This window comes from Rhinoraja longicauda, chromosome 4 (assembly GCF_053455715.1).
Source record: "Rhinoraja longicauda isolate Sanriku21f chromosome 4, sRhiLon1.1, whole genome shotgun sequence".
In the NCBI taxonomy this organism is placed as follows: Eukaryota; Metazoa; Chordata; class Chondrichthyes; order Rajiformes; family Arhynchobatidae; genus Rhinoraja; species Rhinoraja longicauda.
In genome coordinates this window covers 21,836,735-21,854,054 of record NC_135956.1, presented here as the reverse complement: position 1 = coordinate 21,854,054, position 17,320 = coordinate 21,836,735, and the positions used below count along the sequence as shown (strand labels likewise).

At 41.6% G+C, this 17,320-nt stretch overlaps 1 protein-coding gene across 4 annotated transcripts in view; it reads left to right on the top strand.

Annotated features, from left to right (window-relative positions):
- garem (GRB2 associated, regulator of MAPK1) overlaps positions 1–17,320 on the top strand; it is a 93,446-nt gene that overhangs the window by 68,398 nt on the left and 7,728 nt on the right. The window contains exons 3-6 of one of the 4 annotated variants that reach the window (XM_078397330.1): positions 41–171; positions 4,355–4,610; positions 4,866–5,518; positions 12,551–12,708. In XM_078397330.1, coding sequence (XP_078253456.1) covers positions 41–171; positions 4,355–4,610; positions 4,866–5,518; positions 12,551–12,708 — 1,198 coding nt within the window. Of the gene's footprint in view, positions 1–18; positions 172–4,040; positions 4,251–4,354; positions 5,519–12,550; positions 12,709–17,320 lie in introns of those variants that run through there. The other 3 variants (XM_078397328.1, XM_078397329.1, XM_078397331.1) reach the window with 3 other exon arrangements.

Below are 17,320 nucleotides of genomic sequence, written 5' to 3'. Positions count from 1 at the left end.
CCATTTGATGAAATGTAGTTCTGTTATTTGCCTTTTGCAGGACAATTTAAATTATTGGAACAAGACAGAGATATCAAGGAGCCCGTACAATACTTCAACAGTGTGGAGGAGGTGGCAAAAGCTTTTCCAGAACGAGTGTACGTCATGGAGGAAATAACATTTAATGTTAAGGTCAGAGCTTGAATAAATGATTATGATGCTTGCGTGTTTCAGGAAAGTGAGCTAATCTGTAGATATTAAAGTGACAACCAAACACTGTGGAACACTGTAAAATGGAAATATTCTCGTGATATTTTGCAAAATACTGGATGAATCTTCACTTGGCTTGACAGGGGGCAAAGAAAAGTAACACTGAATTAAAAACAATTACCACCGATTGGTAGAACATCGGCATCATCTTACTGCAGACGTTGAAGGAGCAGAGCCTTCTCAAAAAGTACAGCCAGCTCTGTCCCTTCTTGTGCAGAGCCTCAGCGTTCCTGGATCAGCCCAGTTTACTGTCCAGGTACATTCCAAGGTATTTGTACTCCCTGGTAAACTGCAGATCCACACCATTGATGGATACAGAGGACATGGGTGTTCCTCTCCTCCTAAAGTCGACCATTAACTTAGTCTTATCTTGAGCTGCAGGTGATTCAGCCCACACCGCTCAACAAAGTCGTTGACTATACCTCTTTATTCAGCTTCTCTCCCCTCACTGATGCAGCCCACAGTTGCACAATTGAAAACGTCTGCAAGTGGCAGGAGTCCAAGTTGTAGATGGTGACCAGGAAGAGAGAGAGGACCGTCCCTTATGGGGCCCCTGTGTTGCTCACTACCATGTCTGAAACACAGTTCTGTATCCTGATATACTGTGGTCGTCCAGTCAGGTAGTTGCTGATCCCAATATCAATAGTCAATAGTCGTTTATTTGTCACATACACATAAATGTGTAGTGAAATGAAACATTACCCGCAGTTGAACAATAAGACCAATAAGAATAATCAATAAAAATGCAATAACACATACAATCACAACTAACACCAAACAAAAAGAAACATCCATCACAGTGAGTCTCCTCCAGTCCCTCCTCACTGTGATGGAAGGCCAAAATGTATTTTTCTCTTCCCTGCCGTCTTCTCCCGCGGTCAGGCTGTTGGAGTTGCCACGTCGGGGCGGTCGGGGCTCCCGATATTGAAGCTGGACGGTGAAAGGTCCACGGCCTATTTCAGGCCGCGCCGGACGGTGAAAGGTCTGTGGCGGGCCGACCCAAGCCCCGTGATACGGGGCGGGCGAACACGCTGCCTCTGCCGCTGCCGGAGCTCCCGATGTCGGCCCCCATCCAGGGGCCTGTGGGCTTCCGACATCCACGCGGCCCGCGCCGGAGCCTCCGGAGACGAATCGCAGCCGCTCCCGCAGCATCCGCAGGCAGCCAGCGCCGCAGGTGGTGAGTCCGGGCCGCGGGCTCTGCGAACCAGAGCCCCAGGTGGTCCCAGGTGCATGGCCGGTGGTAGGCCGCAACGGGAACGGAGACACGACACAGAAACAAAGGTCGCGTCTCCGTTCGGGAGAGAGAATTTTACAGTTCCCGTTCCCTCCCCACCCCCAGGACACCAATGGAGCATCCACCCGCATCGTCGTCAGTTTGCTCCCCAGCAGTGCAGCCGGATGGTATTAAAAGCACTGTAATTGATGGATATCATGGTCTGTTTCTATGATGTACAACGCTGACCATTTATTATATGCATAGTAACTCAAGTTTGATATGTTTGTTTTATGGGGAAAATATTGTAGATTCTCTGAAATGATACCAGAGCATAAGATGGGTTTATAAATTTGTTTTCTCGAGTTTAAAATGATATGATTTTTGAGCATGGCTTTAAAAAATCTTTTCTCTGTTTTGGGTTTTCAGAGCAAACGAACATTATGAAATATGAGCAGTTTGTTTCTGCAACCCTGAAGCACGTTTTTTTAACATATGGCAATAGAAATCTGAAGTCTGCTCCCTAACAAGTCTATCTACTAGTTTAGTTTAAAGATACAGCGCGGAACAGGCCCTTCGGCCCATCGAGTCTGCTCCAACCAGCGATCCTCGTACACTAGCACTATCCTACAGAAAAGGGACAATTTACAATCTTTACCTAAGCCAATTAACCTACAAACCTGCACGTCTTTGGAGTGTGGGAGGAAACCGGAGCACCCACGCAGGTCATGGGGAGAACATACAAATTCCGTACAGACAGCACCCATAGTCAGGATCGAACCCGGGTATCTGGCGCTGTAAGGCAATAACTCTACCGTTGTGCCACTGTGCCACCCTACTAAGTTGATTGAAATTTATGTTGGGAATTATAGATATTGGAATCGGTAGCAAAAAAAACCAGTGGACATTCAGCTGGAATCAGGAAGCACCCAGTGGTCGAAGTTGCATTTGTGGAGACCTTTCCAATTGCCTGCTTGAGTTCTTCCCTGCTTGCTTCATATTTCTCAACAACATTGTCTGATTTCATCTTCCAAAGCATTCCATATGCTTCTTTTGACTTTTTGAACAAACATGTATCATCTTTGGTCAACTAAAGTTCCTTTATGTTGCTGTCATAGAGTGATACAGTGTGGAAACGGGCCCTTTGGCTCAACTTGCCCATACCGGCCAACAATGTCCCAGCTGCATTATTCCCACGCCTGCACTTGGTCCATATCCCTCCAAACCTGTCCTATCCATGTACCTGTCTAACTTTCTTAAATGATGGGATAATCCCAGCCTCAACTACCTCCTCTGGCAGCTTGTTCCATACACTCACCACCCTATGTGTGAAAAAATTAACCCTTGTATTCCTATTAAATCTCCCTTCACCTTGAACTTATGTCCTCTGGTCCTCAATTCCCCTACTCTGGGCAAGAGACTGTGCATCTATCTGATCTATTCCTCTCATGATTTTGTACACCTCGATAAGATCACCCCTCATCCTCCTGCGCTCCATGGAATAGAGACCCAGCCAACTCAACCTCTCCCTATAGCTCACATCCTATAGTTCTGGCAACATCCTCGTAATTTTTTCTGAACCCTTTCAAGCTTGACAATATCTTTCCCATAACATGGTGTCCTTGTTCCTCCTCCTTATTGGAACATCCTGAACTCTGATCAGCTTGTATTTAAATAACTTCCACTCGTCTGATGTGGATTTACCTAATTACAGTTACTCCCAATTTACTGGAGTAACTCAAGTGGTCAGACAGCATCTCTGGAGAAAAGGAATAGGTGACGTTTCGGGTTGAGACCCTTCTTCAGACTGAGAGTCAGGGGGAAGGGAACCGATTCCTTTTCTCCAAAGATGCTGTCTGATCTGCTGAGGTACTCCAGCTTTTTGTGTCTATCTTTGGTTTAAACCAGTATCTGCAGTTCCTTCCTGCATACTCCCAATTTACTCTCCCTACATCTGCCTAATAATATTTTAATTTACCTTGCCCCAATTTATAAAAATGTCTGTCTCAACTGTTAACTTTCAAATCAAATGTCAATTCCCATTTGTGGAACAATTCAAAATTTCACCATTTTATTTGTAAGCTTTAATCCTGGAGGGTCTTGCTCTAATATGTGTACAATATCCTCAAATGCTCCATTCTCCAGTCAGCATAATTTACATTTTTGTCACACTTTCTTGATATTTTGAAACATTTGGTCAAATTACCCCTCTGCGTTCTAAATCCTCATTTATGTAATCTGCCCAACTTTTAGCTTAGGATTGAATATCATTTTGGTGCACGCCCCATTATAAAAAGAATGTGGAGCCTTTGGAAAGGGTAGGGAAGACATTTACCAGATTGCTGTCTGGATTAGAAGGCATTAGCTATAAAGAGGTTAGATAAATTTGGATTGTTTTTTGGGACATTGGGATTCTGGGACATTGGAGGCTGAGGAGAGACCTGATGGAAGTTTATAAAATTAGATGGATAGGGTATACTTTCAGCCTTTCTCCCAAGGTGGAAATCTCAAAAATCAGAGGCCATAGCTTTAAGATGAGAGGAGCAAAGTTTAAAGGAGTTTTGTGGGCTAAGTTTGTTTTACACAAAGTGGTGGGTGCCTTGAACAACCAGGGGTGGTAGCTGAGGCAGATATGACAATGAAATTTAAGAGGCTTTTGGATAGGTACATGGATATGTAGGAAATGGAGGAATGTGGTGGATCATGTGCAGGCAGAGAAGATTTGTCTGACTAAGCATTATGTTCAGCCCTCTGCTGTACTGTTTTATGTTCTATGTGTCAGAAAATGGTAAGCATTCTAACCATCATAGTTTGGAATCATTAAACAAAAGAAAAAGTTTAGAAATGCTTTCAAGTTCTTCTGAGGTTTAATTGTATGCCTTTCTTCCTCAGGTAGCCTCGGGGGAGTGCAATGAAGATACAGAAGTGTATAACATCACCCTAAGCACTGGGGATGAACTTACTCTAATGGGACAAGCAGAGATCCTTTATGCCAAGACATCAAAAGAGAAATCACGACTGAACACTATTTTTAAGAAAATTGGTAAACTAAATTCCATCAGTAAATTTGGACGAGGAAAGATGCCTTGCCTTATCTGTATGAATCACCGTACTAATGAGAGCATTAGCCTGCCTTTCCAGTGTAAAGGTAAATTTAGTACACGTAGTCCCTTAGAGATACAAATGCAAGAGGGTGAGCATACTATTCGCAATATTGTTGAAAAGACCAGGTTACCAGTAAATGTTACTGTTCCATCTGCTCCACCACGAAACCCCTATGATTTACACCTCATTCGGGAAGGTCATCGCTATAAGTTTGTTAATATCCAAACTAAGACTGTGGTCGTGTGCTGTGTACTTCGGAACAATAAAATGATACCTGTGCACTTTCCGCTTCATTTAGTTGTGCCAAAGTTTACCTTGGCTGAAGGTCTCCTTAAGGGAGAGATGTGGTACGTGAATATAGTTCAGCACTCATTCAGCATTTGTCAGGAGCAATTTGACATTGAAGAATATTCGCGAGCAGTTCGGGACGTGAAGACTGACTGGAATGGAGATTGTAAAAGCCCGAAGAAGACTAAATGTACCGGGCACAGTCACATACCTAATTCCCTTAGTTATGCTCGTGAAGAATTGACGCAGTCGTTCCATCGACTTTCAGTATGTGTTTATGGAAACAATTTGCATGGAAATAGTGAAGTTAATTTGCACGGTTGCAGAGATCCTAACAATGAGTGGACTCTGTTTTCTCATGAAACTCTTCTTTCACAAGATTCTGGAGATAGTGGCAGTGATTATCTGCTGCCTGAAGTAACTGAAGAATCTGGAATCAAGTCACAGTCAGAACTTCCCTATGAGGAGCTCTGGTTAGATCAGGGATCAGGGAAACGGAGTGGGGAAGATGCTTCCCCTGTGGGAGAGGGACTGAAATCCGGTAATCAGAGGCATTCCATCCGCTCCAAGTGTCCGGTTTCTTCAGGCCTTTCTTCTCCACGTCCTTTGTCTACATCTGATATTTCTCTACAACCACCTCCAGTGCCTCCAAAGTCTGAAGCTGTAAGTTCTTGTTTCATGGCAAACTTGCCATATCCTATTAATTTGTAACAATTTAACCATTTTGTGTTGCAAAGTTGTAAAATAATGTATACTTCCAAGATCTCCAAATAAGAAATAAGTAGTGACTAATTCTTTGAAAAATATGAATTTTACCATGAGGCCTCTTGTAATAAATGATGAATAATTTTGAGCATATCTTGTAATGTATTTTAAACATGCATATTTTTTTTTTTTGCTCGTAAGTGGGAACAAAACAACCAATACAAGTATTTTAACATTGCACATGTGTACAAGTTCTAATCGGTTTTGGATATATGTCTTTCTGAGGAGCTTTTTCTTTGTATACTATTGTATATATGTTTACACCTTTCCAAGTAGAAGAAACATAGCATTGGTTAAAATAATTCAGATGTCTTGATTTTGCATGCTGTTTATTGCAGCTTTCATGATATAGCTTCAGAGAATCACAAACCAATAATTTTGGGTAAAGGTCTGTTCCCTCTCTCTCTTGCCCAAACTGCCTCATTACAATATCAGTTGTATTACTACTAGTGGAAGTAAAAAGAATGACCATTTCAATAGACAAGGGAGCCATTTTGTAATGTAAATTGTTACAAAAAACCATAAGAATATATCAAAGAGATTGCAGATGCAAGATGAACAAAAAAAAAAGAGCGCTCGAGGCAGTATCTGTGGAGAGAATGGACAGGTGACCTTTTGGTTTGGCATCCTTCTTCAGACTGCTCTGTCTGAAGAAGGGTTCCAACCCGAAATATCCTCTGTCCATTCGCTTTACAGTTGTTGCCTGACCCGCTGAGTTCCTCCAGCAAAATATATCCAAGCATCAGTTTGTGCACTGTATTTAGACATGGCAAAGGCGCATATAATATAGTGTCTCTGCAAAGTCATTAATACACATCTGGATTTGTATCTAAATTGGGAGATCTACCCCACAGATCAATAAACAGCAGTATGACATAGTTATCGTCATACTCAATCCAACTTTTCAGCCAGCATCCCAACATCTAGCAATATACTGTCTTCCACTAAGACAGATCATAGTTTAGTTTAGAGATATAGTGTGGAAATGGGCCCTTCGGCCCACTGAGTCTGCACCGACCAGCGATCCCCGTAAATTAGCACTATCCTACAGACTAGGGACAATGTACAATCTTTACTGAAGCCAATCACCTACAAACCTGTACGTCTTTGCAGTGTGGGAGGAAACCAGAGCACCCAGGGAAAACCTACCTGGTCACGGGGAGAACGTACTAATTCCGTACAGACAGCACCTGTAGTCAGGATCGTACCCAGGTCTCTGGCACTGTAAGGCCGCAACTCTTCCACTGCACCACCGTGCACTGTAACACTGATAGATTTGGGAGAGATTAGCTTTGGGGTAAAGGAGAATGGAGGGTGGGTGGGGGTCATAATGGGGTCCAAACACCATAAAATGTAATGAAATCATGTTAATCACTAGAGAGGAAACTGCTTGATTACCGATTACTTTTCTTGTTTGGCTGGTGAATTGGAATTTTTCATGTTGAACACGACTGGCAAGAAGCATTGAGGCCAGTACACATACAGAATATGCCATGAGTGTGAGACTTCACAGCCTGAGGAAAATGGCAAGAGAGCCAACAAAGAAAAATCTTGCATGGCCTTGACTATATATTTTTTTGCAAATCCATTTACCTGCAATGGTATTGGTAGGTCCTTCTATCACACTCAGGATACGCTATAGTCAGTGGTGCTACCACAAACAGTAGATGATGGGAATGGAGTCAGATTTTCGGCACCGTTAAATGTGCTTCATTTCTAACTTCTATGGATTATATTTGCCAATATATTTTCATGCCAACTGATTACCTTTTATAATTTCCTTTTAAATGTCACTATTACATCTCTAGACTTTCATTTGTATTGCATCTGTATTGTGATGTGACAAATGAGATTGATGTGTTTGTGTAAAAATCCTAGGAATTCCTAGGCAATTCGTCTTGGAAAAACGTTTGTGTTTTGCATTGATTCCGTATTTAGCCCAAGTGGTTAACACAGTGGAAGATAATTTTCTGGAGGTCAACGGCTTAGATCTGTCCTGTGGAATCAATTGGAAATTCATTTTGAGGAAAGAGGAATTGCAAGTGGTTGTTCAAAACTCTGCTTGATCACCACCTAGTGGTGTGTTCAAAAACATTCTATAGATATCTTGAAGCACAAAACAAAATTCTCTGGATGCTGGAAATACGGATCACAGATGTAAAACATTGTAAATTCAGCAGATTAGAGAGAATTTGTAGGGGGAAAAAAGTATATTGACAACCCTGTACCATGCAGTGAGCTGCAGGCAGAACAGAACACATGACCTGTCCCACCACGAATAATCCATTTGTTAATTAAAAAAATCGAGAGGATTTGAAGAGTGGAGTAAATGGAATTTAGGACTGAAATTACACACAATCAATATGTCATGCCAATCAATAACATCAGTTGCCAAATGATAAAGGGAATGATTTTAAATGGAAGTCTCTGTGCTGCCCACATAATGGGTGTAGCTTTATCTGTAAATCCCACATGCAGGAGAGCGTATTGGTAAACTTCAATCCCATTGGACAAAGGAGATATTAGAATACAACCCAATGGTTTGAACAATGAATTCTCCAATTTTAGGTGACAACCCACCTCCCTCATGCCTCTACCGGACACCTATTTCTCCCACTATCCTGAATTTCTTCCCTCTTCCCCCGCCCCCCCCCCCCCCTTTCTGTTCCCTTCCACCTATATTCCTCTAGCTTTAGATTTCACTCCACTCTTTATCTGATACCCTTTTGTCTCCTTTTCATCTCTTGCCTCCTTTGCCTACTCAACTGCCAATCCAACCCCTCTCACCACTACCCACCTATCGCATATCCACCCACGCCCTTCTTGCTACCTTCCCCCAACTACAATCAGTCTGAGGAAGGGTCCTGACCTGAAACATTGCCCGTACTCTAGATGCTGCCTGGCCCGCTGTGTTACTCCAGCACTTTTATTTTGACGAGACATTAGGGCAGATAGTGAAAAGTTTGGACAGAGGCAGATTTTAAGAAGTGTTAAAGGAGAACCAAGTGGTAAAAAGATCGAACACTAATGGAATTAGTGGAGACGGTTTTTGGCCATTTTTATACACTTTGGTTTCACCATGTAGAAATTACTGCAGTGTTTATATATAGTCCCCCCATTTCGGGGCACCATAATGTTTGGGACACAGCGATGTCATGTAAATTAAAGTAGTCACGTGTAGTATTTTTTTGCATATCCTTTGCATGCAATGACTGCTTGAAGTCTGCGATTCATGGACATCACCAGTTGCCTGGTGCCTTCTCTGGTGATGCTCTGCCAGACCTATATTGCAGCCATCTTTAGCTTATGCTTGTTTTGGGGGCTACTCACCTTCAGTTTTCTCTTCAGCGTAAAAAAGGCAAGCTCAATTGGGTTCAGATCGGGTGAGTGACTTGGCCACTCAAGAATTGACCATTTTTTAGCTTTGAAACACTCATTTGTTGCTTTAGCAGTATGTTTGGGATCATTGTCTTGCTGTAGAATGAACCGCCAGCCAATGAGTTTTGAGGCATTTATTTGAACTTGAGCAGATAGGATGTGTCTATACACCTCAGAATTCATTATGCCACTACCATCAGCAGTTGTATCATCAATGAACATAGGTGAGCCAGTACTTTCAGCAGCTATACTACATGCCCAGGACATAACACCCCCACCACCGTGTTTCACAGATGAGGTGGAATGCTTCGGATCTTGGGCAGTTCCTTCTCTCCTCCATACTTTGCTCTTGCCGTCACTCCGATACAAGTTAATCGTCTCATCTGTCCACAAGACCTTTTTTCCAGAACTCTGGTTGCTATTTTAAGTACTTCTTGGCATATTGTAACCTGGCCATCCTATTTTTGCAGCTAACCAGTGGTTTGTTTCTTGTAGTGTAGCCTCTGTATTTCTGTTCATGAAGTCTTCTGTGGACAGTGGTCATTGACAAATCCACACCTGGCTCCTGAAGAGTGTTTCTGATCTGTCGAACAGGTGTTTGAGGATTTTTCTTTATTATAGAAAGAATTCTTCTGTCATCAGCTGTGGAGGTCTTCCTTGGCCTGCCAGTCCCTTTGCGATTAGTAAGCTCACCAGTGCTCTCATCTTTATGATGCTCCAAACAGTTGATTTTGGTAAGCCTAAGGTTTGGTTGATGTCTCTAACAGTTTTATTTTTGTTTCTTAGTCATAATGGCTTCTTTGACTTTCATTGGCACAACTTTAGTCCTCATGTTGATAAACAGCAATAAAAGTTTCCAAAGGTGATGAAAAGACTGGAGGAAATAATAGGTGCTGAGATCTTTCTTATATCTGCATTAACGAGGCATTTAAACACACCTGAACTATTACAAACATCTGTGAAGCCATTTGGCCCAAACATTAGGGTGCCCTGAAATGAGGGGACTATGTATAAACACTGGTGTAATTTCTACATGGTGATACCAAAATGTATAAAAAATACCCTTTAATAACATCTGACAATGTGCACTTTAACCACATGTGATTTTTTCTATTACAAATCTCAAATTGTGGAGTACAGAGGCAAATAAATAAATGATAGGTCTTTGTCCCAAACATTATGGAAGGCACTGTATCTGTCTCACTATCACATTTGTTAGTGCATTCCAGGCACCCACCTGATGTTTTCAAATAATGTAAAAAAACATCCCTTACATCTCTTTTAAACTTTGCCCCCTCACTTTAAAGCTATGCCCTCTACTCATTGATGGCTCCAACCTGGATAAAAGGTTCTGACTGCCCACGCTGTCTATAGCTCTCAGAATTTTATATTCTATTTGGTCTCCTCTCAGCCAAAATAATCCAAGATTGTCCAACCTCTCAGTCTGAAGAAGGGTCTCGACCCGAAACGTCACCCATTCCTTCTCTCCCGAGATGCTGCCTGACCTGCTGAGTTACTCCAGCATTTTGTGAATAAATCGATTTGTACCAGCATCTGCAGTTATTTTCTTATACCTCTCATTATTGCTAATACTCTAAATCAAGGCAGCTTCTGGTAAATCTCCTCTGCATCCTCTCCAAAGGCTACATGTCCTTCCTGAAATGGAGCGACCAGAACTGTATGCAATAGTCTAAATGCGGTCTAACTGAAGACTTATAAAGCTGCATCGTGACTTTCTGATTCAATCGCTCAAATCAACGAAAGCAGGTATACCATGCACCTTTTTATCGCTCTGTCTACTTCAGTTGCTACTTTCCGTGAGCTGTGGGCTTGGACTCCAAGATTCCTCTGTACATTAATGGTGCTAAGGGTTTTGTTATTAACTGTAGAGATTCCCCTTACGTTCAACCTCTTAAAGTACAACACCTCATACTTGTTAGGATTAAATTCCATCTGCCATTTCTCTGCCCATTTCTGCAGCTGATCTATACCTCACTGAATGTTGACAGCCTTCCTCACAGTTTGTGATTCCAGGAATCTTGGTATCATCTGCAAACTTATTAATCAAGCCACTTACATTTATGTCCAAGTCATTTATACATTATAAATAACAGAGGTCCCAGACATCCAACCTGATTAATTCCCTCCCACCACAACCCTCTGTCGTTTAGTAAGCCAGTTCTGAATCCACACAACCAAGTGTCTGTGAATCCTATGCATCTTAATCTTCTGGTTCAGCCTACCATGGGAGACTTTACCAAATGCCTTACCAAAATCTATATAGACAATATCCATCATCCACCCCTCATCGATCACCTTTGTCAACTTCTCAGAGAACTCGATTAAATTGGTCAGTCATGATTTGCCACGTACAAAGCCATGCTGGCTGTCCATAATTAGCCTATTCTCTTCCAAATGGGAGTAAATACTATCCTGAAGAATCCTCTCCAATGCTTTCCCTACCACTGACATTAGACTTGCCACCCCATATTTCCCTGGATTCTCGCTTCACTCTTTTAAACAAAGGAAAAACGCTGGTTACTTTTCAGATGTCTGGAATCTCACCAGTGGCTGAAGAAGATGCAAAGATTTTCTCCAAGGTTCCTGCAATCCTCTCCCTTGCCTCTTTTAATAACTTAAGATAGATCCCATTACGCCTTGGGGATTTGTCCAGCTAAATGCTGATCAAGACCAGTTCTTTATTGATTTCAAACTGCCTTTGAATATAGGTTTTCTCCACACTGTTCTTCGTGTCTTTTTCCTTGACGAATACAGATGCAAAGTACTAGTTCAGTGTCTCGTCTACATGCTCTTACTCTAAGCTCTAATTCCTCCTTTAACCTTGAGCGGTTTTACCGTCTCCCTGGTTACTCTCTTGTTTTTAACGTACGTATAAAAAGCATTGGGATTTTCTTTAATCCAACTCGCCAAAGCCATTTCAAGACCCTTTTAATCGTTCATTTGAGTACTTCAGTGAAACACTAAGGATCAAATTAGGCAGTGTAATAGAGATGGAAATTTTCATTCTCAATGATGCCCGAGAAAAGGGCACAGGCATGACATTGAGACTGAATAGCCTTGTTCAACATGAGGGTCTCCTAAGCTGAGTATTTTAGTCACTAGCTAGAGAATTGAGTGTAGAACTAAATGGAATGACTTTGGTCCACTCAACACTTAGAAGATATTTCTATTTCTCTAATATTGAATATCAGCCAGGCGACCTGGCAATTTAGAGAGTGTGTGTAAATTTAAAATAATTGGTAAAATGATTAAACTGTAGTTAAGGAACATTTCTTTACCCAGAAAATGTTGGAGAAAGTTTGGTGGAGGCAAAATCAGAAACACATATCACATTTATTTTATGTAGGTTTGAGATGATGTGCAACAGAAGCTGGTAAGTGAGAATAAATCAGGCTTCTTTATTTTGGCCAGCTTGAATATAATGGACAGAATGGAAAACTTCAGTGTTTAAAAAAAATCACTTAGTTCGTGCTGCTTATAAGCATCCTTGGTAGCCTTATTAACATCTGTTCATTATGTTTTCATTAACAGGTAAAGGAAGAGTGCAGACTTCTGAATGCCCCTCCCGTACCCCCACGGAATGTCAAGCCATCAACATGCAGTCCATCAATTCCTCCTCGGCAAATCCGCCAACAGACACGTTCTCCCAGCCCTACGCTATCTTACTATTCTTCTGGATTGCATAACATGTAAGAAATTATTACAAAGTGCTTTATGTAAGGTGGCAATTTGGCAATCTGACCTCAGCTTTGAGAATTACATAAGGACAGAAAATGTTTTCCAGACTTATTGTAATTGTGGATTGTGATGGTTTAGTTAGTAAGCTTTAAACTTTGCAAGGCAAAAGGAAGGTTAGAATATATAAAATAGTTCATTTTGTGAGCATTGTCTGAGGTATATTTTAAGAAATATAGACAATCTCCAACATAATGTACACTGCAGATACTTAAAACTTATTTTAGATTTAGGTTTACTATTATCACGTGCACCAAGGTACAGTGAAAAGCTTTGTTTTGCATGTTATCCAATCAGATTAGATAATACTATATATAAATACAATCTAGTCAAATTTAAGTACAATAAGTGGAGCAAAGGGAAAATACAGAGTGCAGAATATAGTTCTCAGCATTGTCGAGTGACAGTTCCATAGTGTTCCATTTATGCTACAGAAATGAATATGACAGTAGCTTGCCCTATGGAAGAAAGGTTCAGATTGATTAGTAGGGCTAGATGTTACAATCCCTAAGGTTTGCACTACAATTGATTAGAACACTATCCATTATCCTGTCTCATTGTGCCATGCTTGATGGCTCTTTTAAAATACAACATCTTGCCATCAAATTGAATTTTTGAAATGATGATTGGAATAGTAATGATTGCCTGCTTCAAATGGACACGAAACATTTTGATGTCCATTTAAATGTTTACTGTCATTTCCAATAGAATCAAGAAAAAGTGCCCACTGTAATGTTTGGAACAAAGACCCATCATTTATGTATTTGCCTCTGTACTCCACAATTTGAGATTTGTGATAGAAAAAATCACATGCGGTTAAAGTGCACATTGTCAGGCGTTATTCAAGGGTATCTTTATACATTTTGGTTTCACCATGTGGAAATTACAGCTGTGTTTATACACAGTCCCCCATTTCAGGGCAACCTAATTTTGGGACACATGGCTTCACAGGTGCTTGTAATTGCTCAGGTGTGTTTAGGAAGATACACACAATCTCCCAAATGTTCTAGGGGCCGGAGAACCTAGGGTGATGGAGGAACTGAAGGAAATCCACATTAGGCAGGAAATGGTTTTGGGTAGACTGATGGGACTGAAGGCTGATAAATCCCCAGGGCCTGATGGTCTGCATCCCAGGGTACTAAAGGAGGTGGCTCTAGAAATAGTGGAAGCATTGGAGATCATTTTTCAATGTTCTATAGATTCAGGATCAGTTCCGGTGGATTGGAGGATAGCAAATGTTACCCCACTTTTTAAGAAAGGAGGGAGAGAGAAAACGGGTAATTATAGACCAGTTAGTCTGACATCAGTGGTGGGGAAGATGCTTGAGTCAAGTATAAAAGACGAAATTGCTGAGCATTTGGATAGCAGTAACGGGATCATTCCGAGTCAGCATGGATTTACGAAGGGGAAATCATGCTTGACAAATCTACTGGAATTTTTTGAGGATGTAACTAGGAAAATTGACAGGGGAGAGTCAGTGGATGTGGTGTACCTCGACTTTCAGAAAGCCTTCGACAAGGTCCCACACAGGAGATTAGTGGGCAAAATTAGGGCACATGGTATTGGGGGTAGGGTATTGACATGGATAGAAAATTGGTTGACAGACAGAAAGCAAAGAGTGGGGATAAATGGGTCCCTATCGGAATGGGAGGCAGTGACCAGTGGGGTACCGCAAGGTTCGGTGCTGGGACCCCAGCTATTTACGATATACATTAATGACTTGGACGAAGGGATTAAAAGTACCATTAGCAAATTTGCAGATGATACTAAGCTGGGGGGTAGTGTGAATTGTGAGGAAGATGCAATAAGGCTGCAGGGTGACTAGGACAGGTTGTGTGAGTGGGCGGATACATGGCAGATGCAGTTTAATGTAGATAAGTGTGAGGTTATTCACTTTGGAAGTAAGAATAGAAAGGCAGATTATTATCTGAATGGTGTCAAGTTAGGAGGAGGGGGAGTTCAACGAGATCTGGGTGTCCTAGTGCATCAGTCAATGAAAGGAAGCATGCAGGTACAGCAGGCAGTGAAGAAAGCCAATGGAATGTTGGCCTTCGTAACAAGAGGAGTTGAGTATAGGAGCAAAGAGGTCCTTCTACAGTTGTACCGGGCCCTGGTGAGACCGCACCTGGAGTACTGTGTGCAGTTTTGGTCTCCAAATTTGAGGAAGGATATTCTTGCTATGGAGGGCGTGCAGCATAGGTTCACTAGGTTGATTCCCGGAATGGCGGGACTGTCGTATGTTGAAAGGCTGGAGCGATTGGGCTTGTATACACTGGAATTTAGAAGGATGAGGGGGGATCTTATTGAAACACATAAGATAATTAGGGGATTGGACACATTAGAGGCAGGAAACATGTTCCCAATGTTGGGGGAGTCCGGAACAAGGGGCCACAGTTTAAGAATAAGGGGTAGGTCATTTAGAACGGTGATGAGGAAGAACTTTTTCAGTCAGAGAGTGGTGAAGGTGTGGAATTCTCTGCCTCAGAAGGCAGTGGAGGCCAGTTCGTTGGATGCTTTCAAGAGAGAGCTGGATAGAGCTCTTAAGGATAGCGGAGTGAGGGGGTATGGGGAAAAGGCAGGAACGGGGTACTGATGGAGAGTGATCAGCCATGATCGCATTGAATGGCGGTGCTGGCTCGAAGGGCTGAATGGCCTACTCCTGCACCTATTGTCTATTGTCTATTGTAATACAGATAGAAGAGAACTCTCAGCACCTAGTTTTTCCTCCAGTCTTCCCATCACCTTTGGAAACTTTTATTGCTGTTTATCAACATGAGGACCAAAGTTGTGCCAATGAAAGTCAAAGAAGCCATCATGAGACTGAGAAACAAGAATAAAACTGTTAGAGACATCAGCCAAACCTGAGGCTGACCAAAATCAACTGTTTGGAACATCATTAAGAAGAAAGAGAGCTTACTAATCACAAAGAGACTGGCAGGCCAAGGAAGACCTCCACAGCTGATGACAAAGAATTCTCTCTTTAATAAAGACACCTGGCCAACAGATCAGAAACACTCTTCAGGAATCAGGTGTGGATTTGTCAATGACCACTGTCCGCAGAAGACTTCATGAACAGAAATACAGAGGCCGCACTACAAGATGCACACCACTGGTTAGCCGCAAAAATGGGATGGCCAGGTTACAGTTTGCCAAAAAGTACTCAAAAGAGCAACCTCAGTTCTGGAAAAAGGTCTTGTGGACCGACCGATGAGACAGATTAACTTGTTTCAGAGTGATGGCAAGAGCTTCAGTATGGCTTCTGAAGGTACTGGCTCACTTATCTTCATTGATGTTACAACTGCTGATGGTAGTAGCATAATGAATTCTGGCCGGCGGTTCATTCTACAACAAGACAATGATTCCAAACATACTGCTAAAGCAACAAAGGAGATTTTCAAAGGTAAAAAATTGTCAATTCTTGAGTGGCCAAGTTAATCACCAGATCTGAACCCAATTGAACCCGTCTTTTACATGTTGAAGAGAAAACTGAAGGGGACTAGCCCTCAAAACAAGCATAAGCTAAAGATAGCTGCAATGCAGGCCTGGCAGAGCATCACCAGAGAAGACACCCAGCAACTGGTGATGTCCATGAATCGCAGACTTCAAGCAGTCATTGCATGCAAAGGATATGCAACAAAATACTAAACATAACTACTTTCATTTACATGACGTTGCTGTGTCCCAAACATTATGGTGCACTGAAATGGGGGGGGGGGACTATGTATAAACACTTGTAATTTCTACATGGTGAAACCAAAATGTATAAAAATGGCAATTATTAAAATCTGACAATGTGCACTTTAACCACGTGTGATTTTTTTTCTATTACAAATCTCAAATTGTGGAGTACAGAGGCAAATAAATAAATGATGGGTCTTTGTCTGAAATATTATGGAGGGCACTGTATATCTCTTTCTTAAAAATAGAGTTTTAATTTGTTTCCTTTCTACTTTGGGGCATCTCTGCACATTATCTTTTGCTGAGTGATTTGACCTTTTTTTTTATCAGTTTAAATACCAAATTGGGTCTGGGAGGTTTGCAAAAAACAAAAATGTAGTTCTCTATATTTTCCTGCCTTTAAGAACACCTTCAGGTATTTATTGAAGATTGAGTATTTCCAAAATGCAAGCCAACCAGTTGTTCGTTTTGCAAGAATGGCACTAGTTTTAAATCAACTAAGCTGAAAATTGTAATTACTACTTTGTTTTTCATTTTTTTGCATATGCAAGGATACTAGTATTAGAAGGGCTGTGTTGTGAATAAAAGTTTACAATTCTAGCGCAACAAAAAGGTGCCTGTGCAAACTTCTAATAATACGGCTGTTATGTTTTTGCCGTGTTCTCTTTTCAATTTAGATAACCTTCTGGGTTTTCCCCAACTCAAACCTCTTCTGAAAGCAAGTTTCTTCTTCTGTGTCCTAGAGAGTGCAATCAGTTGCCTAGGTATGTAGGCAGATATGTGCCCAGGCAAAAAGAAAGCCGCTTTCATTTTGTTTCAACTTGCAGGTTCATTTTGTTCCCTTGTGTTATCCTTCCAAAGACAAAAAAGATGGAGAAAAATACTGTT